Source organism: Phyllostomus discolor, chromosome 12, assembly GCF_004126475.2.
Source record: "Phyllostomus discolor isolate MPI-MPIP mPhyDis1 chromosome 12, mPhyDis1.pri.v3, whole genome shotgun sequence".
NCBI classification, from domain to species: Eukaryota; Metazoa; Chordata; class Mammalia; order Chiroptera; family Phyllostomidae; genus Phyllostomus; species Phyllostomus discolor.
The window spans coordinates 35,472,596-35,492,929 of NC_040914.2; the positions used below are offsets into that span (position 1 = coordinate 35,472,596).

Sequence of the window (20,334 nt, forward strand, 5' to 3'; positions counted from 1 at the left end):
AACTTGTAATGATAAAAAAAACCTGCCAAATTGCTTGGCTTAAAAAACTTCAAATCTGAATATTTTTCCCCACTGCACATTCAGCTTAGTCACAAAGTAAGAATCCTAAAGAATTGTAGAGCTGGCAGAGGCCACCAAATGTCTACCATGAGTTCTTCTTTCCTCAAGACCTTAATGATTGTGTTGCATTTGCCACCCAGACCCGCGTCCGAGTGTGGCCTCTCTTACAGAGGAAGAGAGTGAAGGGGAGTGGAGTTATGGGACTTGGCCCAAGGTCACGCAGGGGTGGGAAGTCACGTCCACGAAGCCTGAGACTGGAGAGCCCACGTGGCTAATGCTGTGATCCTCTGTCCCCTGGTAGTTCTGTATAGTAAACATATGTCCTCCAAACAGGAACGATTCGTGTTTTGTGTGTGTGTGTGTGTGTGTGTTGTGGCTTACCTCCAGTCCTCACACACTCCATCATGTTACTGTTCACTTTGCTCAGTTCTTTTTATCATTACCTTACAAATGATCGATGAATGAGTGCCAGCTCTTCATAAACAGGCTCTCGTAAGAGAACCTCACCGAGGGTAGCCCCACTAGGGGATTTTTCTGGCTTAAAGCAATCATAAACTTGGGCTTTCATAAACCTGTGAGTGTGAAGTTGTTTAAGTCAAAGTGAGTTAGACAGCCCTCCGCAGGGCTCTAAGATAATAACAAAAAGAAAATGAATCTTGAGTGGGACTCATCCAGCTCCCTGCGCCCCGCAGAATTCCTGTCATTTTGCCGTGGACTGGGAGGCCTCTGTGATCGACCCCCAGGTACGCCGAGGGCGCCGAGAGGAGAGCTCCGGGGAAGACAGAGAGGGCAGTGGCACAGAGATGGAAGGGAGAGGGCCACCTGCCCAGGCGGAGAACGAGGCTCAGAGAGAGAACTGGAACTTTTCCCTAAATATCTTCTTTCTACACCAGCGTAACATCATCCAGGCATTTTCTTATAACTGGGATGTTCCATATCTTTTCCCAGGTTGTTTGGAAATTACTCTGCTTTTTATTTTTCCTTTTTCTGAAGCGTCCCTTCCCTCTGTTAGGACAGTCGTGACGGTACACACCCACATGCGGCTGAGACAACTGCGTGTTTCTCTGGCTCTCAGTTCCAGGCAAACTGACGTCTGATGGAGAGAGATTACATTGGGATTTTTCAATAAGTAGAACAAGCCTTTGTTTAAGTTATCTTCAGTCTGCCCTCTGTTCCTCTGGAACCAGGCACGGGAAGCAGCTGGGTGCCAGCCGCTGAGTGCTGACTGTGACCGCTAGCAGGCTTCAGCTGCTGGGTGTGTCTCTTTGAAAATGGCACATCTCACTTCCTTGCCGTTGGCCATGGATTACTCAATTACGCGAATGATTTTCCATACTTTATCACATGTTAGCTCCCTTGATGCATACTCCTAAATGCCTTGCCCCGAGTGTCTGCTGACAGTGGTTTGAAGACACTAGTTTTCTGGAGGCACTGGGCTGCTCTGGGCCTTTGGTGGACAGGAAGTCAGTGATGCCTTTGTAAAGTGAAGGGACTTGTCCAAACGAGAGCCGTCCAGTGACCGTGTTTCTGAGCCTGCCAGTGGGCACTCAAACCCCACCTTTCTTTCCTCTGTCCCAAATGCTGACCCTGGTGTCGCCCTGAGCCTCAGATCGTGTCTTGCTGAAGTTGAAAAGGGGGGTGGGGGATGGAGAAAGAGCCAAGTGCAAAACAGAGAAGAGAAGCTCTGACATGGTTCTCTAAAAAGGAAAGGACTTTTGTATATTCCTGAAAGGAATCGACATCTTCCATCTTACTCGTGGAGAAACAGGCACACACTCCCGTGTGCACAGATGCAGGCGCACATCACCTTCGTTCATCTCGAGATCAAAGCAGCTGCGGGGAGAAGGTGTCCTCGTCAGCATCACCTGGGTTAGTGCCCCAGCCACCTTCCCAGCCCCACCCACCATGTAAGAGTCAGAAGAGAGCTCTTATTTGTGTAAGATACAAGAGAAACTTTATTTCTGCAAGCTTTATTCAGTTTGTGGATATAGGTAAGATAAATTGTTTTTAAAACATTTTCATTTTGACATCATGTGGGCTCTGGCGCCTGAATGATTTACAAGGCAGATGTCTCTGTCCGTGCTCTGTTCTAGGAATGGCAGGGATGCCCTCTGGGGCACTCTGGAGCTCTCAGTGGGGCTGTTTTCTGCAAACCATGCCTCCTTGGCAAGTGCAGCGGACTCCGGACACCCAGAGAGGGCAGCGCTGGGCGCAGGCGCTCTCTGTGTGGCCCCGCAGCCAGCTCTGCATTTCTGCCCACGCCCTGTCATTGCCATTAGGCCTTGCCCTTGACGTGCTCCTAGCAACTTGGCCTAGGTGGTGCCTCTGTATTCTTTTTACTATGACCCTGGGACCCTTGGTCATGCCTTCCAAGTGAATGGGATTGGCCTTTCTCACTCATGTGGCTGGATTGGGACCACTGACCCAGCCTCTAGAGCACCCACTCACGGAGGGCTGGACACAGCAGGGCCATGGGGTTAGGTCAGAGCTGGTGCTGTTTAGTAGCCACAATGTGGCTACTTATATTATGATTTGGTAGAAGCCTCTAAATCTGGCAACCCTAATACCTCTTTTACCCACTTATCTGGATGCAAGATGGTGTGAAGAATGTGAAGAAAGTCCAGGCGCTGGGAGGAGCCCAGGTCCTGGCTGTCCAGGAAGAGAGACTAATGCGGGGAGGGGAAACTCAGCAAAGGTGTGGAGGAGCTTGGAAGCAAACTTTGCCTACTTTCTGCAGCCATTGTTCCCATGCCAGTTGTGAGTGTGCATGCACACACATGTATGTGTGTGTGAGGGAGGGAGTGCAGGGAGCTGGACTGGGCAGAGGGAGAAGTGGGACTGACGCAGTTGCGACAAGGGCCTCTACCAGCCCTGCGGAGAGCTATAGAGCTGCAGGGTGATGTCCCTTCCCTTCAGAGATGTCCCAGCGGAGGCAAAGGGGCTGGGCCTCTGTTCCCCAACATTATCCTGTCACCGATCCAGACTGTGCTCTGGAGAGGACATCTAACTCTGGGCAGGCAGCTCCCTTCAGCCAAAGACAGTACCAGAGAGGACCCCTACTCTGTGCCCCCCACAGCTGGGGACTAGACCTGGGGTCTGGGAGGGGCCTCTGGGCCAAGCAGCAGTGTCCACTCAGCCTCCCTTCTCCGCCAGCCCCACCTCGAACCTAACGCCAGTCCGCACAAAGAGGACGGCACTTAGCTTCTGCAGGGAGACAGACAGGAATCAGAAGTTGTAAAGGGTTTGTTATAACAGACGTCTCAGTACTCACCTCCCATGCAGCCTTGACGATGCCTCAGCCACGGAGAACAGCCAGAGCAGCCCAGAGCCATACACGGCCCTCAGATGCTGCCCAGCATGCCTTCCCTCCACCCGATGGCTCCGCTTCTGCAGACCAGACCAGTCCAGTTCTTTCTGCCCTACCCTCTGTGGCCTGCATGTGTGTCTCTTCACCTGCCTGGCCACTCTTGTGTCACTTTATCCAGATTCACCTCTCAGTGAGCATCGATTGCTAGATATGGGCTGACTAATGCAAAACTAGGCAGGTAAAAACTGCTTCCATCCATAGCAGTGGTTTGTACTGAGTTGCCATTAATTCATTTTGAGCCTGAAATGGATTAAAACAGACTCTAAGTGGTTTTCACGTGAGCAAAGCCACACTTCTTCTGTTTGGGGGTTGTCTGGTGATGGTGGTGATTTTCGCTGTAAGTTACATTCCTTCTTGTTAACTTCATTTTGCTTCATCGGCTCATTATTTGAGCCTTTTGTTTAAGAATGGGTAAGCATGGTATTTGGTGACAGATGCTTAAACGTTTCTGAGGACCTTTTGTCTAAAAGGCCTGTTAAAGGGATTCATGAGTATTCTGTATAAGCCAGCTCATGAGAAAAAAAATCATTATTATTTTGCCTGATGTGTAGTTTAACCAGAGGAGGACGGAAATCATATTTAAGGCTAATACGGAATAAGGGTTAGAGCTCACAGCCAGAGGATCTCCCAGGATGCCCCCTTTTCATTTCAGATCAAATTGGTACACACCAGCCGTGTTAACTACAAGGGGCCAGAACGAGCAGTGGAGCCTTAAAAGAAAAACACTCACCGGCCAGGTCCCAGCTCAGCCCAATTAATCAGAACCTGTGGGGTTGGGACCCAGACATTGGGCCTTTGGACGGTCCTCTTCTTCCTCCAAGTCAAGTGATCCTTGTCTGCCTCCTTGGGCTGGGAACCACTGGATGGAGAACTGCAGCAGCAGCTGTGTGCGCCCCACCCCTGGACACCTGTCCAGGACGCAGACCCCCCCTACCCCCCGCCCAGGTCTGCCTGCAAACACTCAGAAATCGCTGCGCTCTGGCCCACGTCTGCGGGGAGGGTGGACGTCACTCTAGCAGATGCTCCCATTCTGCCGATGCTGACGAGAGCAGTAGACGTCCGTGTTGCACAGATGTTCCGTGCTAAGCAGTCCTTCTAAATGAAAACTCAGACTGCTGAAACAAGCACTCAAAGATTCTTTCCTTTGTAGAAAAACGGAGTTCTTTAAATAAATAGTACATTTCTCCAGAGAACTGAAGACATGACTCATTTTACAAGATGATTTACTAATTATTTTTAAACAACTGTCTGTTATAGACAGTGAGGCATGCTGGTATTTCATATTGTCTTTCAGGACTAAAACAACTCCTGATATACAGAGACTAAGGAAATCAGACTTTTTTGAAATCATGGAATTTTAAAACTTGAAAGACTGTTAGGCAACAAATTGCTTCAACAACTTTATTTTCCAGAGAGCAGCGATCTGCAGAGGGCCTGTGGTCCAGTGAACAGCTTGTGGGCTGCAGGGCGGGGGCTGATGGTCAGCCTCGACCAGGAGCCCTGGGGCCACCCCCACACTCCCTGGAGCTGCTCGGAAATGCAGCATCTCGGGCCTCATCGAGACCTTCTGAAGAGAGTCTGTGTCTTACCAAGAACTCTCGGTGCTTCATGAGCACATTAAAGTTTGAGAGGCACAGTCTAGAAAATTAATATTCTAGATAACTAACAGGAAATTCCCATGTACTTTAGCCAGGTTTCGGAGAACCCAGTTTAAATTTAATGCAACTTCTTTGAGGAGCAAAAATGAAAAACTCAATTTTTTTTCTGTGATCCTGTCAACTTGGATAATAAGAATGAATATAACAAAAAAGAAGTTATTTTGATAGTTCAGAAAACTGAATTCTTTGAATGCACTTTTTCATACAGTTAAAGCAAAAAGTTGGCTTTCAAAACGGCATAAAATGCTTATTATGTTGTTCTTTGTTTCATTGCCAACTGTGGATTTAAACGCAAAGCCATTCAAGAAGCAGTGGGACAGTATGAGTCATTCATGACCTCCTGGGCTTTGACATGACTGCAGACCACAGATTCCCAAGCACAGAGTTTCATTAAGGCATTTAAGAAACACGACTACAGTTTGCTGAAACTGCGGTTGCAGATGGTGTTCCCAGAGGTACATGGAAGTGCTGGGGCGGAGAGTCCGCATTAGCATCCTTGCGGTAATTTCTGAGGAATACAGGCAGGCCAGATAGTTACCTTCACTCATAGATAAATCATGGTTAATTGATAAAGAGGTATATATTCTGGACTCTTAAAATATGGGAAAAAGTCATGTGAAAAATAAAGTCGAAGTGTAGACATCAGTTGACTTTACATTTATCATACCCACTTTTTCTCGGGGAGGTGGTAGAGATGAGAGAGCTAAGCTGTGCACGAGGGGAGCAGCCCGGCTGCATTAGACACGCAGTGCAGTGCGGGGCGGTGGCTGTGGGTGGGAACATGTGACATATGTGGGGGGGGGTGATGCTGTACATGTGAGGGTGAACCAAAGGGAAGGTTTTGCTTGGCGAAGAGTGAACTCTCTTTACCTGTGTAAACAGTTGACCGATGTTGGCAGCAAGTGCACAGATTCCTTTGGACAGTTTTACTACAGTTCTGAGAGATGTATGAGGAGGAGGATGTACATCTTTTGCTCAGGTTATTAAAAAGGGCATATCAGCACCAAATAGAAATAAGAGTAGATGAACCTCAACGTCCCTTCTATATCTCTGGGCACTGCCCTTTTTCATGTAATATCCCCTATACCTCGAATGTACTACTCCAATCCAAGCCACTGGCGCTTCTGGCCCTGAGCACTCCACCTGCCGCCAGCCTGGGCTCCCTCCAGCCTTTTCTGTGCGGCAGCAGGGAACACCGTTGTATGTAAACCGTTGGAGCAGAAGCGCTCTGAGGACAGGCACCTCGTCTGTTCTGGTCAGTGATATGGCCCCAGCACCTTGGACAGTGCCACACAGGGGCTTCCAGGTGGACTTGGAAGTAACTTTGGACTTCTGACCAGGACTACGAAACCCGTTCTCTGACAGAACCCCATCAAATGAATATTCCTCAGTCTATCTATCCTCCTATGTACAGCCATTGCCGCCATAGGCGTCCTCACCTAGTCCTCCTTGGGGCCAGAGGGGAGAGTTTCTCTGTAAGCGGAATCGCTGAGCCAAACGGACACGGCGCAGCCAAGCAGTTGTTTCAGATCGAGTGTCTCAGAGTTTCTGGCGCCCCGCGTCCTCTCCAGCTTTTGGTATTTTCAGACTTTTCAATGTTTACCAGTTTGGTGAACATGGTATTTCATCTCATTTTAATTTGCCTTTTCCTGGCTACTAAGATGGAGCATTTTGTATACTTCATCAGTGAATAGTGCAGCCTCATCTGTGAAATGCCTGCCTTTCTGTCATGTTAGATTTCTTTTTCCTTCTTAATGGTGCATATGAGTTCCTTGTTGGATGCTAACATTTGAGACAAACTTTAACATTTCAATTTTAACACTTTTTTCTGGGCTATATCCTTTAATCCTCTGTCTTGCTATGGTTATTACCTAAGTCCTAGTGATTTTTTTCAAAATGATTTTCATATCTTTGCTTAGTTAGAGTTGTGGAACTTTCAGGCTGTGGGATCTAAAGCTGTTTCTAAAGGTTGCAAAATGTGGCAATTCAGAGAATATGCTGATTTTAATGGTTTAAGTCCCTGAAGCAAATTACATTTATGAAGTCCAATCATTTTCTACATCTGTCACAGTTCGGTGATTACCAGAGTCTGGTCCATTGTAAATCTATTTTTAGGTAATATAGGGAATATGAAAGAAATCCATGCATTTTTATCAAGCTCCAAGCTCTGCTGCCACTAAGCCGTGTCACTCAGCTGGGTGGCATCCAGTCCTGCAGCTTTAATATCATCTGGAAAATGAGCATATCTGACCAGACGCTCTCCAGAATCCAGCTGGCCCCAAAACTTTCTTTTTCTCTTAGAAGATCATTTCAAAAGCCCTTAAGCCTTAGCAAAATGAGATCATTTCTTAAGGAACATATTGTAGAGACATTGATAGCAGCAAGTGTAATGAAAAAAACCATCAGTGGAAAATAGAACATATCCTGTTTTCACACTGGTGAACTGGAACAGTTTAAAAAGCCACTTTTGAATCTGGCTCTGAAATCCAAGAGAAGGCATTCTGTGTACACAGACCAGTCACGAAGACTAGGAACCACGAATAAGCCAGTCTTAGGGCATGTTTTAAGCAACTTGAGCCAAAATCCACAGGACTCACAAGACTTGAGATACTGCTTTGACTCCTACTCAGGACTGGAGGGAGCCAGGGCTTTGGTCGTGGTCCTGATATTTTGTGTCTGAGAGATTTGACACCAGCCAAAGCAAACGAGCACGTAACAGGAGAGCGTCAAGCATTTTCTCATAAGCCCTCCCAAAGAAAAAGACACGCAGGGGATGCTGGACATGCATCCTTTACATTAGTGATGCTCCAGTGCTTGCATAAAAGAGTCTTTGGACGTGATCCAGCCCAGCTCTGTGCCCCTGCTCCTAGGACATGCCCTTCAGAGGGGGGCGTTGGCTTCAATGTGGCTTTAATCCGTGGGAGGTCATTTTGTCCCAGTGTCAGGGTGTTATTTCTCTCGGCGGTCGGGGATGCTCTGCTCTCAGGCTGCTGCGCTTCCATCAGCCCCGCCCTCAGGGCGACGTCTTCTCTGAGCTGGGAGCGCCCCACTGACGCCGCTCCCCAGAGTGATGTGGGGGCTCCGGAGCCCCTAGTAAAACTAATAACAAGGTCTCTCTTTGTTAGTACACGAGTAACTTCTCTCTCTCTTCCTTTTTTTAACCATCATTTTGTGTAATCAAAGGGAGTTGCTGGCAGGTGGGGGGCAGGAGACTCTTAAAAGACCTTGCAAAAAATTATATCCCTCCACTTGCAATTGTGGAATGAATAATATTGTTAATCATGTATTCCAGAAGACCCAGGTCATTTCTGGGAAGAATTCAGTTGAATACTAGATATCTGCTAATTTTAGAAAGAACATTATCTGAAGTTCTCAAAATAGTAATATGGTCTCTGTAATGGCGGCTGCTAGGCTGTCCCCAAAGTGGAGCCAGTCCGGTAGAGGATGGCGAGCATTTGTACTGTGATGAGCTTTGCCCAGTGTGACAGCTGCGGACCAGGTAGCTACAGCCCTTCGGCTGCTGAAGCCCAGGTCCTCCCATCACTCTTCAAAAAAGGTTTTGGATCCTTCTTTGCCCATGTACTTTCTTGAGCCTTTACTGATTTGTGGGAGGATTCGGAGCCAACAATTTGCACAAAACAAGTTCCACCAGCCCAGTGACAATTAAGAAGTGGGGGAGTGAAGGGTGCTGGTGAGCAGAGAACAATAAAAGGGAAGGGCGATACAAGAAAAGCTGGCTGATCCCAAGAGAGGGATTCTGCTGCTTTTTCAAGCACTGCCTTGGCGCTCCGTCGGTGCAGACAGGGAGAGTTCCAGAAAACACTGTGGCTTGCTATTTAGCAGCACGTGGATTCCTTGTCCCCCCATAGCAAGTGTGACCTGTTCTTAATTTCTGTTGAGAGCTGCTATTACAGGGAAAGGTCTGCAGTTGTTGTGAAAAGGTGATTTGCAGAATATGGAATGTGACTTAGACTTCAAACTTCTCTGATTTCAGTTGGTTAGAAAAGCCTTGTTTTTCCCCCTAGAATACCTTAGCCAGTATTTTCAAACTAGGGGTTACAAGTCATTAAAAATTGCCAAATTGGTTTCATATATTTTGCCCATCATTTTAAAAAAAACACATAGAATAGAACATGTCACTGCTGGTCTTGCACAGGAAAAGAAAAAAAAAATGATTGGCACTTCTGGCTGCAGATGAGTTTCATTACTTCACATTTGGTGCTTCAGAGCTGGTCCTGGTGACACCAAGGCAAAGTCAGAGCAGGGCGAAGGTGTGATGAGATGGTGGTGCTCAGCCTGGTAGGAGGAGAGGAGAGGGGCGTTCTCCTACAGGGCACCGACCTCAGTGCCCTGTCTTTCCAAGTGTTCATGCAGACGACCCCAGCGGGGGTCTGCAGCGCCCCGTGATCCAGGTGTCTAAGCTTAGATCGGGGTTTTCATACCGTCCGTGTGGCCTTGTGATAGTTACTGAACCCCTCTGAGCCTGATGCTCCTCTCTTTTAAAATAAGGAGGATGGCTCCTGTGTCCTGGGGTTGCTGTGAAAAGGAAATGTTACTGCTCACACTAACTGCTTTGTCTAGTGCCCAGCACATGGGCGCTTGTTGCCTGGATGTTTCTAGCAGCTTTATTCCTAATTGCCCAAACTTGGAAGCAACCAGAATGTCCCATCGTGGGTGATGGATACACAGACTGTGGCCCATCCAGACAATGGAATAGTCTTTGGCACTAAAAAGAAATGAGCTATTAGGCTATGAAGGACAGGGGGAAACTTGAATGTACATTATCGAGTAAAAGAAGACAATCTGAAAAGGCTAAATACTGTTTGACTCTGGAAAAGACAAAGCTACAGAGACAATAAAAAGGTCAGCAGTTACCAGGAGTTGGGAGGGAGGGGTGAACAGGTGGAGCACCAAGTATTCTTAGGGCACTGAAAAAAATCCTTTCAGGGTTTCCTAGTTGTTACTATTGTAGGATAGATGGCATATACATGATAATGTTGAACATCACATTAGGTTTTATTAATATTTAAATTGCACACTTTCCAATTTATATTATTCAAGCGTGAGTAATGTGCCACCACCTACACGTCCACCAAACAAACCCCCGCTCCCAGGAAACCCTTCCTGGGCCTGGTTCTCCATCCTGCTGGACCCTCACCCCCTGCACTGGCCTGGAATCAAATTCCGAGGTAACATGACTCACCTGCAGCTGTAATTTCAAAAAGCAATACGGTGCCCAACTGTAATGAAAAAGAAACGAGATGAAAGACATTTCTGATAAATATGCATTTCATGTGTAACATGTGTGCATGGCTCCACTCAGCAGGATGCAGCTGAAGGCGACAGATGCTCTTCGCCTCTGTGTAGACTAACCGCGAACGGGGCAGCTGCTCGCACATTGACACCGGCACGCTGCGGCGCGGGGGACTCAGATGTCGCTGCAAGTCTTGCCATCAGTGGCTTGGTTTTCTGAAACTGTGAAGTTCTGAACAAAAAAAAGTAGAGTCTTCCTTTGATTTATGTACATAGTTGCATTCCTGGAAAATTGAGAATATATTAAAACCATGCAAGAATTACTGTGCTTGAATGTAAAGTGGAATTAGATTCTGGGCTTGGATAATTATAAACAGGGTTTCGCCGACATGCCGGTCTGGCAGCCCGTTTAGACGTCATGCACGTTGGAGGATGGCTGGCAGCCCCAGCCACTGTTCCCTAAAAGTCAGTAGTGCCCCCCACCCTCTGTGACTGTGAGATGCCATAAGTTTCCAAAGGGCTCCATATGGTCCCGGACCTCTTCCATGAGGCGAGGCCGCTGGAGGATGTGGCTCAGGGCGATGGGGGACACCCTTGAGCACCAGCTTATTTCTCAGCCAAAGCAGCTCTGCAAGTCCTGGAGAGCTGCTTTTCTGGAGAGAAATCAGTTTCTTTGTTCTGATTCAAACTTCCCCTACAAAAGCTTTTTTGAGAAAAGAAAAGAAGGCCCAAGGGACCTTGTCCATGGAAGCAAATGTCAGCCAAGTGAATCCCTTTCCTGACAAACTCCCTCTGCAAAGGAGCCCTGTGACCCTGGCTCCCAGTAAGTATATCAGAGGGTGGGGTGCCTTTCTCTGATGCATCTTAACTGATGAGACGCCAAGTTTATTCCTCAGCGTTTTCCATGAGTCTGTGTATTCTGAGACCCTTTCTGTGTTTCTGTGGAGAAGTGGAGATGGACAGAGCAGAACCCGTGAAGTGGGTTTCCATGGTTAAGCTAGCAGAACGTGTGTCAGGCTTTGGTCCTTTACAAAAGCCACATTTGCGTGGAGATTGTGCACAGAGAGAAGTATTGGATTGCATATCCTCCTCTGTCCCTGAAAATCTCTGCAGGTGGTCAGTTTTAGTCTGCGGGTCACAAAAGGAGAAAATAACTCATGTGGTTGTGGATGTCACCTTAAGAAACGACGTGTGAGGAAACGGCCTCTGTCGTCCATGGTTTGCTGTTTTTTTCCCTAGGCTGGGTTCAATAGAGATGCTTGGGAGCTGGTTGGGAGGCTGAGGGATCATGTCTGACACTTGCCTCGCCTGGGGCTTGAGTTCTCAGTATTGTGTTAGTAAGTCACACCATCTGTTACCTTTCACAATGAAGTCTGATCTGTCGCAATTCCTTCTGCGGGAGCAGTAGGATTCTTCCAGGGGTTTTCCTCCCAGCTTTGAGAACACCACAAGAGAAGAGGAGAAACATAGTTCTTAATTAAGAATTGTCCTCGAAGGAGTCCCTGCATGAAGAAAAGAGTAAACATCCTAATTACTAACAACAAAAGTCTTCTGGCAATGTTTATTGGGAAAACCATATTGTTGGCTTTCTAAAAAGTAGTTTTAAGTTTTATTTTAAAACTTATCAGTGAAACAGATTCTCTTTTTCTGTGGGCATACCGTGTATGCTTTTTAACACAGGCACAGATTTGTGCGGTCATTACCATAACCTGAGTACAGAACCATTCCATCACCCCAAACACCTGCTTCCACCACCCCGGGCCCTGACAGACACTCATCTCTCCTTCATCCCCAAAGCACACCATAGGGTAGGCCACCTTTTGAAACTAACTTTTTTCACTCAGCATGCCTTTGAGATTCATGCACCTTCTTATAAATGTCCATAATCTGTTCCTTTTCATCGGTAAGCAATATTTCATTGTGTGGATGGGCCGCAGTTTATCCATTTACTGGTCAAAGAACATTTGGGTTGCTTCCAAGCTTCGGCAGTTATGAACAGAGCTGTGAGAAGCATTTGGTTTTGTTAGAACATAACATTCGTTTTTCTAGGGTAGATACTCGGAGAAAAGATTGCTGAGACATACACCAAATGTAGCCGTCAAGCTGTTTCCCAAAGTGCCTGTACCCTTTTGTCTCATCATCCGCAACACATGTGTTCCTTCCAGCCACTCTGCCTCCTTGTCGGCACTTGGTGCTTCCAGTACTTTTAATTTTAGCTGTTCTGATGGCTAAAATGTATAGTTCTGTTTCATCATGTTTTTAATTCATCTTTTCCTAATGACCAATGATGTTAAACATGTTTCTGTAAGCTTATTTCACATCCTGTGTCCTCTTTGAAGAACTGTCTATTTTTACATCTTTTGCCCATTTTTAAATTGGTTTGGTTTTTTTCTTGTTGAGTTTTAAGAATTCTTTATTATATGTGCAGGTTACATATGGGATTTGAAAATATTATTTCCCAGTTTTTAGCTTGTCTTCTGACTCTCTACATAGTGCACTAATTTTTAATTTTCATGAAGTTAAGTTTTTTTTTAACGGAATAGGCTTTTTGTGCCATGTCTAAGAATTCACCACCCAGCCCAAGGTCATGGATTTCTTCTAAAAGTTTTATAGTTTTGTATTTAGATCTGTGACCCATTTTGGGTTGACTTTTATATAAAGTATGACATTCCAATCAGAGATTAATTTTTTGCCTATGGATTTCTCAGTGTTTCAACCATTGTTGAAAAGACTGTTCTTTCTTCATTGAATTGCCTTTTCACCTTTGTCAAAACTCAATTGGTCATATTTGCATGGGTCTATTTCTAGATTCTCTGTTCTGTTGATCTATGTGTTTATCCCTTCACAATGCTATTTAGTCTTGATCATTGTAACTTTATAGTAAGTCTTAAAATTGGGTAGCTTGAATCTTTTAACTTTTTTATTTTGGAATTGTTTTAGTGATTTTATATTCTGGTTCCTTTAACTCCATATAAATTTTAGAATCAGCTTGTCTATATCTACAAGAAGTCAAGCTGCAATTTTGATATTTGTGGAATCTATAGGTCAATTTGGGGATAATTAACACTTTTACTATGTTAAATTTTTCTACCAATGAACATAGTATGTCTCTCTAATTATATAGCTCTTTGATTTCTTTCAACAGAAGTTTGGAGGTTTTCCATATAGATCCTATATATGCTTGTTATATTTATACCTAAGTATTTTATTTTTAAAACTATTATAAACATTACTGATTATTAAATTTCAGCCTTTAGTTGGATAGTGCTAGTTGTGTTAGTTTCCTGTGGCTGCTATGACAAATCACCACAAACTTGGAGTCGTAAAACAATAGAAACTTAATTTCTTACACTCCTACAGGCCAGAAGTCTATATTCAGTTTTGAGTCAAAATCAAGGTGTGGCAGGGCTGGGCTCCCTCCAGGGGCTCTGGGGCGGAATCTGTTCTTTGCCTCTTCAAACACCTGGTGACTGCCGGCATTCCTCGGCTTGTAGCTCCACCGCTTCGCTCTCTGCCCTGTCCTCCTACTCTCTCCTCCGTGTCAAACCTTCCTCTGCCATGATCTTCTCACCCCATGGTCCTTACTTAATCACGTGTGAGGGAACATTCACAGGTTCCAGGAATGAGGACTTAATATCTTTGAGGATGTTTTTCAGAGTGCTGCAGTAGTGTTTAGAAATCAAAATATGTGTGTGTGTGTGATTTTGTGTTAATACTGTATTTTGCAGGCTTAGTACTATCTTATTAATTCTAGGAGTTTTTTGGAAAGATTCTTTTCTTTATAGATGTCATCTGCAAGTAGGGGTAGTTTACTTACAATCTGCTTGTCATTTCTTTTTTTTGATTTATTACATTGACTAAGACTTCCAATACAATGTCGACTAGGAGTGTTAAAAGTGGACATCCTTGCCTTGTGCCTAATCCTGGGGGGAAATCATTCAGTTATTCACCATTAAGTGTGATGTGAGCTTCCATTCTTTGCTGAGATTTTTGTCTTTATTGTGGATGAAAGTTAAATTTTGTCATATGATTTTCTGCATCAATTCATATAATTATTTATTTTTCTTTCCTTAGATTATTAATATAATAGATTACATTCATTGATTTCTAAATATTGTACTAGCCTTGTATTATGGGGACAAGTCCTACTTCATTGTGGTGTATTATTATGTTTATGCATCCCTGGTTTTAACTTGGAATACTTTGTTAAGGATTTTTATGTTTATGTTTATGCTTATGTTTATGAGACACACTGGTCTGCAGTTCTTTTCTTATATGGTATCAGGGTAATTCTGGCCTCATAAAAAATTGATGTTTTCCCTCTTCTATTTTATGGAAGACATTGTGGAGATTTGGTATTATTTCTTCTTTATGTTTCACAGAATTTGCCAGTGAAACCATCTGGACTTGATATAATTCTTTCTCAGAAGATTTTAAACAACAAATTTATTTTCTTTCATAGTTATATGATCATTTAGGTTGCCTATAATATCATTTTGAGTGTTTGTAGTTTTTGAGAAATTGGTCCATTTATGTAAGCTGTAAAATATATATCCAGAGAGTTGTTCACAGTGTTCTGTTATTCTGTGTGTGTGTGATATCTGCAGTATCGATAGTCATTTCCCCTTTCTATTTTCTGGTAACACGTGCCTTCCCTCTTTTCTTTGTCAACCTTGCTAGTGATTTATCAATTTTATGGATATTTTCAAAGAACCAGATTTCAGTTTAATTGCTTTTCTCTATTTTTTTACTGTTTCTGATGTTATTGATATCTTACCTTTATCATTTTCTTCCTTTTGCTTGCTTTTTTTTCTAGTTTTCTAAGGTAGAAGCACAAGTTATTTAAAACTTCTCTTCTTTTCTAATATAAACATTTAAAATGCTATACATTTTCTTATAAGCACTACATTAGCTACATCTGACAAATTTTAAAATGTATTTTCATTTTAGTTCAAAATATTTTTAAACAATTCTTGAAATGTGCTCTGTGATTCATTGTTTATGTGTTGTTTACTTTCCAAGTTTTTGAGATTTTCCTGTTACATTTTTGATGTTGCCTCCTAGTTTAATTCCATTATGACCTAAAACACACTTTGCATAGTTTCAGTTCTTTAAGTTTGTTGAGGTTTGTTTCGTGACTCATGATGAGTTCTGTCCTGGTGAATGTTTGGTCGTTCGGATAGTGGGTTTCCTTTGAGAGCGGCCGTACCTGTAAACTGGGCCCACTGGTTTGCTTATTCGCTCAAGACTGACCAGAAGGCTGTCACTCACAGCCCACTCTTTCCTTTGCCTAGGACATCCAGGATGTGAGGAGTGATGATGAGGAGGAGTGTGAAGAAGAGGACGAGGAAGAGGAGGAGGAGGAGAAGGCAGAGGCCACCAAAGGCAGAGAGAGAGACTGTTTGAAGAATGGACTTGGGGCCGACAGGAAACTCATTCCCAATGGCCAGCATGGCCGTTAGCCTGAAGCCCACGTCGGTCCTGGGCACCCTGTGCAGTGAGGGCTGCTGGAAGCCGGAAGTGCTGCCCCTCGTCACAGTGGCGCACAGGACTCCCAGGGACCCCGGATTTTGCCCTCCCTCTTTCTAACCCCCCCTCAAATGTATTTAACAAAATGTTGTTGAGTTGTGTTAAAATGTTAAATATAAGTGTTTCCATGGATTTACTGCAGTTAGGACTCAGACTGGTCAAAGATTTCGAAGATTTCTCCAGAGAAATGTTTTGTTTCTAACTGTGTTCATTCATTGGAGACATCGGCATTTTCAGGAACTCACTTTGCTATGGGCCTTTCACCTTCCTGCCTGGCCCGTCCTCAGGTGGTGTGAGAAGTGTGCTAATTTAACCCACTTTCTCCCAGTGTGTCTGGCCACAGAGAGCAGCTCATTTCCCAAAAAATGAATTAGAGGTGGCAATAGAGCAGGGACTGAAGCACCAAACCAGAAGACCAGGCTTCCAGGCTCCTGGGCCACTTCCTGCCCCGGGCTTGTCGAATCCTCCCATGCCCTGGTTCCATCTCTCCAGTGGGAAAAGTAGTGCCTGTCCCGCCCACCTCACCGGGTTGGAGCTAGGATCAAAGGAGACAGCAGGGGTGAGAGTGCCTTCCTTCCCTCCGCTGAGGTGTTACTGTCACCTGACCCTCTTTTCACTACGATTCCAGCTCTGTTTGCGAGACAGAACCCTGGCTAAGCTTGGCATTGAATGGCTTGAACGGACATACACAGTCTTAAAAGAATTCCCATTAAAAGTGTCTGGAGATACCTGGAAATGCAAATACCCAGGAGGCTGTTCCCATTGTATTCGGTAACTATTTATTTATCAGTTCCCCTGGGGTAATCCTCAAATTCCCTGGGAATTCTCCTCCCTCAGGCCCAGTGGCCTAGGGGAGGGAGTTTGGGCCCTGTGTCTTCCAGTTTTGTGCGGGTCTCTCATTCTTTTCTTTAAAAGAGGACCTTTCTTGCTGCTGCCCTGAGTGCCCCCTTCAGGCCAGCAGAGCTACCCAGCATGCCATAGGGCCCACTTGGGGGCCTGTCTGGGGGAGTTGGACGGACCATTTTCTCACTGAGCCGTTATCACCCAGAAAGCCTGAGCACACTACTTCATCTCTGTGTCCAGCCCAGTCAGAGTGGAGAATAGTAAAACAGATCAACGAGGCTGGAAATACCCCTAAGACTACCCAAGAGCAGGTGCTAGAGTCAGCAACAGCTCCTGGGGCCAGCTGATCTCTGGGGGCGGAGGGTGGAGAGGAGCTGCTCTGGGTCCCCACAGGGGCATGTCTCCTGAGCCCAGAAGGCAGGACAGGCCTCAGGGACGTCTTAGGTTTCTGCTGACTGAGGACAGACCCAGTCTGGCAGAGGAGCCCGAGCAGAGTAAGCAACCTATCCCCACCCCCGCCAGTCTTCCAGTCTTCCGTATTTTGTAGTCACACTGCGTACCTTCATCTTGTCTCACTCAGGGCCCGTAGTTACAGCCAAGTGAGAGCTAGGACGGTGGGACCCTAAAGCAAACAGGCTCCACTGGCGCAGGCTGCGGCCCTGGAGCAGGATGGCACTGTGCGCAGTAAAGGTATCTGCACTGTTTTTTTTTTTTACTAAAAAGATATTTTTGAAACCTCCAGATTAAAGCAAAACCAAAACTGAAACCCTTCAGGATTCTTTCCCCAACAGAATCCCCTTTTGAGGAATCATTCTCTACATAATGTTTGCTTTTATGAGTATAGTGCATTATATGTATAATGTTATACTCCACTCAGTTAAGGGCATAACTGTTGAATTATTAATATTATATTATTATTTTTTTGGTGGAAGAAGAGCACATTAAGATTTTATTTTTTAATGTTTTTGGTTGGCAGAGTATTTTTTCTTTGATTTATTTTGGTCTCATCTCTTGTCTTCTTAAGGTAAAAAAATTGCTTACTTGATGCTCTACCCTCCAGTTTTGTTTCATACTTGAATGCTGAAGGTAACATTGATGTGCCAATTCCAACCATCTCTGATACAACTAGGGCGCTGAACTGCCTCTCAAGAGGTAGAGGAGCATGCTTGCGACATCCTTTAGGGCTTTTGGGTTGACCTGAAAGTAACCTCTCTTTCTCCGGGAAACAGGGCTCATACCATGCCAGCTGACTTTAGGAAAACGCAGTTTACCCTGCCTCCAACGTCACTGTCATGGCAGTGACTTATGGTCAAATGCAGACAGGAAGCAGCATGCATGGGGACAGAGCAGCCTGAGCACACACGTTGCGTGGCTTCTGAGCGATAGTTACTGTTCTCACCTAGTTGTGGAAACCATCTGCATGGTCACTAGAAACGCCCTGCCGGGGGTCAGAGGGCACAGAGCCAAGTTAGGGTATTAGGGCTGCTGGCCTTGGGGCACCAGCACCAGACAAGAGGTAGCGGGTTGGTCTTGACTGGGGTGAGCCTCTTGGCCGTGCACAGTGTAGACAGACAGACACCTATGGGTGAGAATCTAACCTGGGTCGTGGCACCTGGGCCCTGGGGCACAAGGCACTGTTGTGATGCTAACTGAGAAAGAGGACTGATCCTCAAGGTGCTTTCTCATCCCCTTTTCTGTACCTGCCTTTCAGAGGTAGAGGAGGAAATAGGGTCTAGATCGATGGTTCATTTAGCTGTCCTTCAGGATGACCTGTGGAGCTCAAAACACACCTCGCCTGCTCTGTGGGCTGCTGCACATTTTGATTCAGCCCTGCCGGGGTGAGAACCAGAAATCTGCACTTTAACCCAGTCTGGTGCTTCCGAAGAGCAGTCAGCAGTCTGCACGTTCCCACCTGCTTGTGTGCCCACTAGCAGGGGCAGAGCTGACAGCTGGGGGATGCCACGATACAGACTCTTTAACCCAAAATAAATCTGTCACGATAGGTAAAGCAGACATTGAACAGGTAGTAAGAGAGTACTGTGAGCCACTATGTCAGTATATTTAAAGGTGTAAATAAAATGTGTAAGTTTCTAGAAAAATACAACTTGACAAAATGAGCACAAGAAGAAATAGCTAGCTAAACAGTCTTCTGTATAAAACAAAATTAAATCTGAAATTATAAAATTGGCCTCCCCCCAGAAAATATCTTCAGGCTCAGATGGCTTACCCAGTGAATTCTTCCAATAGCTAAGGAAGAATTAACAGAAGTATTGTGCAAACTTTTCCAGACATGGAAGGAGAGAACACTTCCACACTTCTTTTATAACCTTGATACTAAAAATAAAATCTGATAAGAATATTAGGAGAAAAAAACCCAAACACCTAAAGGCTGACTCACTCATGAACATGGGTACAAAAGCCCTAAACCAAAGCAGTCTGAATGCAGCAACAAGTGAGGAAGAGAGTGCGTGATAAACAGTTGGGTTTATTTCAGGAACTTGGGTTTAATTTGCTATTTGAAAATCAAAGTTATTCACCATTTAAAAAGAACAAAGGAAAAAGTCATATCTTCAAAAGCCTTACATACAATTCAACAGCAATTCACTCAAAAAAACAAAAACATAATCTTATGGATAAGTAGGAACTTTCTTAATCTGATAAACAGCATCTTCAGAAAGCACAAAGCTGGCGTTATGGAATGCTGTAATAGCAAAATGTTGAAAGCTTCTCCCCTGGGATTATCACTGAGACAGGGATGTCCATTATTTGCCAGGATGCCCATCAACCCGAATATAGTCAGCACTGGATTTTTCAAACTAGCCAAGGTACTATCTCAAGAAATAAAAATGACAAGAGTTAAAAGGAAGAAATGGAAACTCTTACTACAGATGTAAATGCAACCCCTCCACACATACCACGTGTATAATTTATACAGAGATGCCAAGGGACAAGACCGGCCAAGACAATTTTATGGAGAACAAAAGGAGAGAACTTACTCTACTAAATTCCAGGACTAATTATAAAGAGGCAGCAAAGCAGCATGAAATTGGTATAAGGGTAGACAAACAGAACAAAAAAAAGCTATATAAAGTCCTGAAACAAATGCAGTCGTATATGGACAGTCGAGTAGCTTTAAGAATAAAAGTTAAACTTGACCCCTATTTAACACCACACACAAATAAATACCAGGTTTTTTTGTACTATGGGAAAGGTAAAAATATGTAAGCTTTCAAAGGGAAACATGAAAGGACATCTTCATGACCTTATTAAGAGGGGCAAAGACTTCTTAAATAAAACAGAATTTAAAGGAGTATCCAAAAGGAAAAGATTAATGAATTAGGTTAAATGATAACAGAGGACTTCTCTTTCTCAACAGATACGATTCTGGGAGTGAGAAGGCAAGCCTCGGAGTGGGAGGGAATATTTGCAACCCTTACAACTGACCAAGGGCTCATATCCAGAATGTGCAAAGAACTCCTACCAAAAAAAAAAAAAATACAACCCACTTAGACACTATAGAAGACACTGCATCTCAATGTCCAATCAACATGAAAATTGCTCAAACATTAGAAGGACTGATGGCAGCAAATGGCTGTCGCGTGGAACAATGGGAAGTCATACCCA

General features: G+C 44.7%; 1 protein-coding gene across 1 annotated transcript in view; it reads left to right on the top strand.

Moving 5' to 3' along the window:
* Positions 1–20,211, top strand: part of CERS3 (ceramide synthase 3) — an 83,275-nt gene extending 63,064 nt beyond the window's left edge. The window contains exon 12 of the mRNA XM_028502392.2: positions 15,633–20,211. Coding sequence (XP_028358193.1) covers positions 15,633–15,800 — 168 coding nt within the window. The 3' untranslated portion in view covers positions 15,801–20,211. The remainder of the gene's footprint in view (positions 1–15,632) is intronic.
* Positions 20,212–20,334: the final 123 nt, after the last annotated feature.